Here is a 4,770-nt window from a genome sequence, read left to right on the forward strand (position 1 = left end):
GGAATCTACAGGGCTTGCACCTTTACTTCTTGCCTCAAATATCCTTCAGTGAAGCCAAGTTTTTGGGCTTCAGTGAAACAGACCACTATTTGAAATTACAATCTTTCCCCATTGCGCCCAATCTGCTTTTATTCTACTCTGTTTTCTCAAAAAAAAAAAAAAAAATTACCACTTGCTAGCATTGAAATGATCTATGTTAGATTGTACATTGCTTCTCAGTCTTACCAGGAATTTAAGCTCCACAGAGCCCAGGACCTTATTTTAACCTGAAGTTTTAGAGCAGTGGCTGTACATTGTACACAAAAATGTGTTCAATGAGTCTTTGTAGCCCAGTTAAAGTCCCAGAGATGGAGTGAGTTCGTATTTTCCCTGTATTAACTCTTTATACACAGGAATTGTTCAATGCTTTTTGTTCTAAATCATTATTATTTATGTATCGGTCTTTCTCACTCCTAAGCCAGGATCTCCTTACACAGTTTTACATGTCTCTTGGTAGAAACAAGTATAATTTCTTTTATGTAGCCAAAGATCAAATCATGTCAGCCCAAAGGTGCTGAATACATAGACTTCTCTGAAATCAAATTGCTAGCCCTGCAAATTAGTTATTATTTCAAAAGTCATCAACCTCTACCCTAAGTATCTGTATATAAACACTCACTAATTGAGATAATTTGAAACCATTTTTTTCACATATTTGCTTAATTAGCCTGCAGTGACCTCTGCAGAAACACTGGCCTGTGATGATTGTAAGAGGCAGGTTTTTTGGCATGGACAGCAAAGCATCAAAGAGTCAGCTGGAGCTAAGGAAAGCAGTAACACAACTGGTTTTAATTACTCCTGACAGGCAGCTGAATATAGTGGACCCAGGGCTTCTCCTCAGTACATCACTCAGAAAGGCCAGTTAGAGAAAATGATGGAGAGAGAAAATGAATATGGGACCAAAATGTGTCCCTAATACAAAGCAGATCACCTTTTACACAGGTGACCTTATTCATTTCCTTTTTTTTTTTTTTATGATAGTCTGAAATCATTAACATTGTTGTCCCCTAAAACATGATGCACTTCTAGGCCGGTACTTACCAGTGGTCACTCAGGTTCTCAATGAGGGAACAGGTGATGACTACACCCTTTCATGAATCACCCTATAAACTGCAGGGTCCTCCAAAGTTCATTCAGAATTGCAGGCACATTTTCAATTAATTCATTTGTGGAGCACCGGCGAGCACCTTCTACTTCCACTCAGCATCCAGAGCTGGATTAACCTCATCTACAACCTCATTTTCTTGCACGTGTTGTTGGTGGGGAACCAGTAGGAACCAGGGGTTTGCTTTGTTACCACCTACCCACAATTTGAACACATCTCTTTCTTACCAGGTCACACTCACCAAGGAAACTATGGGTTGGCAATATCCTTAGGTTGTGGACACAGAAACTAAGAATGCTCCCCTAAATTAGGCAGCATTTTTTGTCTCAGGATCTAATCTTGTTACAGTTTCCCCCTTCCCTGATTTCTGAGCTCAGGGCTTGTTGATTTTTGGGCACGTTCTGGTTCTTGTCACATGCAGTATTTAATCAGTATTTTGACTAGCCTTGCATACCGAAGTGCTTTTGGAACTTCAGGAACCTTTAGTTGTTCCTGTTTCTTTCTTCTGTTTCCTGTTTGTTACTGCCAGAAGCCTAGCCTGCCTGGACTCCTCCTACTCGCACCTGGCATGCTTTCACCAGAGCTTCGCATTCCTGCAGTGTACTAAGGTGTATGGGCAACACTGGGGCTCTAGCTATGAACAGCCCCTCAAAGAGCTCAGAATCCAAGATAAAATGCTAAGCAAACAGATAACTGTGAACGCTATAGTGATGCAAAATGGTAAATAGAGTGGAACACAGAATCGAGACAGCCCAGCAAGCTACGAGAAAAGCTTAAAAAAAAAAAAAAAATGAAATCAATACCACCTAAGCATTCTGGAACAGAAGAAAATCAATGCAATCTAGTCCACATTTTAAAAAGTGACATCTGTAAATGCCCTATGCCATACACCATGAGTCTATCAGGAGACTGTAAATAGGTGCAGCTGTGAGGGGAGGGGTCATGGTGGTAAAATGGGCTAGAGAGGAAGTCAGTGCAAGATTAGGAAACTATTACATGGCATTCTCAAGAGGCAGAAATTCATGCTGTGAGTGTGAATGGGGTATCACTGAAAGATTATGTGTACAACCGTAAGATTATATTTCAGAATAATTAGCATCAATGTGAATAATAATAAAAAACAATTCCCAGCTTCATGAGTCCTTCCCAACCAGTGCTCTCAAACAGAGCTGATTCCTGGAATCAGTTAATAACTTATTAAATAATCTGATCCCACGTCATAGAAACACACCCCAATGGAGGTGAAATTGGGAGATCTCTACTGATGAATTTCTCCAGTTGATTTGGAGGCAGCTGGACTATGAAGCCGTATTTGCGAACTAAAGTAAACTACTGATGATGCCACTGGTTTCCAGATGTGCTGGTAAACACATGCAGCCTGTTTACATTGCTTTCTTTGGCAGAAGGAGCAGATGTGGGTGTCACTCTAAAGTGTCTTCCTTCCACGAGCTCTATGATTATACAGACAGCACCAGATAAAGAAATTCCTTGCTTGCAACCTCTAAAAGTCTGCTTATTTCTTTCAGAAACAGACTCAAACTTTAATGTAACCTCTCAAGACTACTTCATCTGGTTGGTAGTCCCTCATGACACCAGTGATTTTGTTTTCTTGTATTTATCTTGTACCTGTTACTAACAGTACAGAGGGCTGCTAGTGACAATGTTTCCCTTCGATTATTTTTCTTGGTTAAATTAAGGACACAGTAAGAATTCAGAATGCAGAATAATACAAATCTAAAGGCTTTTTAAGTAGCATGGTTCATGATTGGAACCAACAACAGAAAGGGGATTGGTTTGTCATCAACCTCAAAGACTCAACAGAGTCAAGACCATCTATTGGCAGCCACTGAGAAATCATATTTTACACAATAAGCTCCAGAAACTGAGAGCAGAGAAGGTTGGCAAATGTGTCAACTATGGAAAAGTAGAAGAGGTAAAGGAATTAAGGCTGCTGGTATAAAATAAATCCCTGGAATCAGCTTCAAAAGAAGATTCTGCTAATTTGTTCCAAGGCGTATGAAGGATGAAGTCCGAGTTTTGTCATACGCTGTCTGTCTTTAACAGTTTACTCTTTGGTTTCATTCTGTCTCTGACTTGCTCTGGCTCACTTTCTGCTACATCATTCTAGAATGCATGAATGACCAAGGACAGAAGTGATGTAATTTTCTGGGTACAAAAGATAACTATCTAGGTGATGCCACATTTATAAGAATATATTATAACAATTCTCTATTACTCTAGAGCTATGACTTTAAAAATATGAATTTTTGTGGCAGTATATAGCCATGCAGTAGGTTTTCTTCATTTAAATTGGTACTTTGAAGTTCAGGGTCAAAGCATATCACTGTGTTTCAACATAAAAATGCTGAAGTGGCCGGGCGGTGGTGGTTCATGCCTTTAAGTCCAGCACTCAGGAGGCAGAGGCAGGCGGATCTCTGTGAGTTCAAGGCCAGCCTGGTCTACAAAGCAAGTTCCAGGAAAGGTGCAAAACTACACAGAGAAACCCTGTCTCAAAAAACCAAAGAGAGAGAGAGAGAGAGAGAGAGAGAGAGAGAGAGAGAGAGAGAGAGAGAGAGCGCTGAAGTATTTTAAAGACAGAATAGTCATATTTAAACATTGTGCTAATAAAAATTGAATTTCATTTCTCTTTTTGAAAGATTTTAGATTATTTTATTTAAACTAATTCCTTACCTGAACCCAGTAAGTCAGTATTGAAGCATCATTTTACTTGCCTATTTCTCTTGATGATTCTCTTTCAAGGTACATTCGTTTCATTCAAGGGAAGAGGAGCAGAAGCAGCCACTGTTGAAAGCCAGTGGCTAAAATTAGGTCATTGACAACATTTACTTATAAGGTCGGGGTGAAACTTCAGTGTCTAACATTTTTTTCCTGAAAGGAGACACTTCCACATCGTGGTAATGCAAGCATCTGTTATTAAATTACACCTATATTACATCATTGGTAGTAAAACTGTCCCAAAATAGAAAGTGAAACCATATACTTTTTCTGCCAAAAGAAGGCCTAAGACAAAATTAATAGACTTGTTTTCATAAGATTATTTGACTAGTACCTTCTTAATTAGGTGAAAATGTTTGTTCAAGAGGAGCTATGAGGGCAAAGAGGAAGAACGTGGAGTGTGGCAGACACAGGGGCAGGGGAAGGGATCTAGACTTTCTGCCCTCTTCTGTGATTAATTGTATAACACAAATCATCAGTGATCAACACAGTCTATAATTTGTGAGCGTTGTTTCTTTTCAGGTCTTCATACACACTTGTGCAGTCCCATTGTAAACAGGAAGCTCATTAAAGCACTTTCCTGGTGTTTTACTCCATCTCTCAGAAAATCCACAGCATCTGTGAATGTCTCATTCTAGTAAGCACACATCTAAATGTGCACACATCACAGTGTGTGCATTATATTAGCAACAACTTGTACATACTACATCATCAATCATTCTAGACATGCACTGTATCCCTTCTTTCCATCTCTGTCTGCATCACGTAGGGCACCTTGGAGATAGATCCAGTCCTGAGCAAAGCACCACTGTCCGGTCTGGTTGCGCATTCCCACTGCTGATCAGGATGGTCTACCACTATGCAGAGCAAACATCCACACTGGAACACAC

At 39.8% G+C, this 4,770-nt stretch overlaps 1 protein-coding gene across 1 annotated transcript in view; it reads right to left on the bottom strand.

The window, feature by feature from the left end:
• Nucleotides 1-1,015: 1,015 nt before the first annotated feature.
• The window catches only part of Ntmt2 (N-terminal Xaa-Pro-Lys N-methyltransferase 2), an 18,802-nt gene continuing 15,047 nt past the window's right edge, over nt 1,016-4,770 (bottom strand). The window contains exon 4 of the mRNA XM_006974756.4: nt 1,016-4,770. This exon is cut by the window's right edge and continues 223 nt beyond it. Within this exon, the coding sequence (XP_006974818.1) occupies nt 4,722-4,770 (49 nt within the window). The 3' untranslated portion in view covers nt 1,016-4,721.

This window comes from Peromyscus maniculatus, chromosome 11 (assembly GCF_049852395.1).
Source record: "Peromyscus maniculatus bairdii isolate BWxNUB_F1_BW_parent chromosome 11, HU_Pman_BW_mat_3.1, whole genome shotgun sequence".
Classification (NCBI taxonomy): domain Eukaryota; kingdom Metazoa; phylum Chordata; class Mammalia; order Rodentia; family Cricetidae; genus Peromyscus; species Peromyscus maniculatus.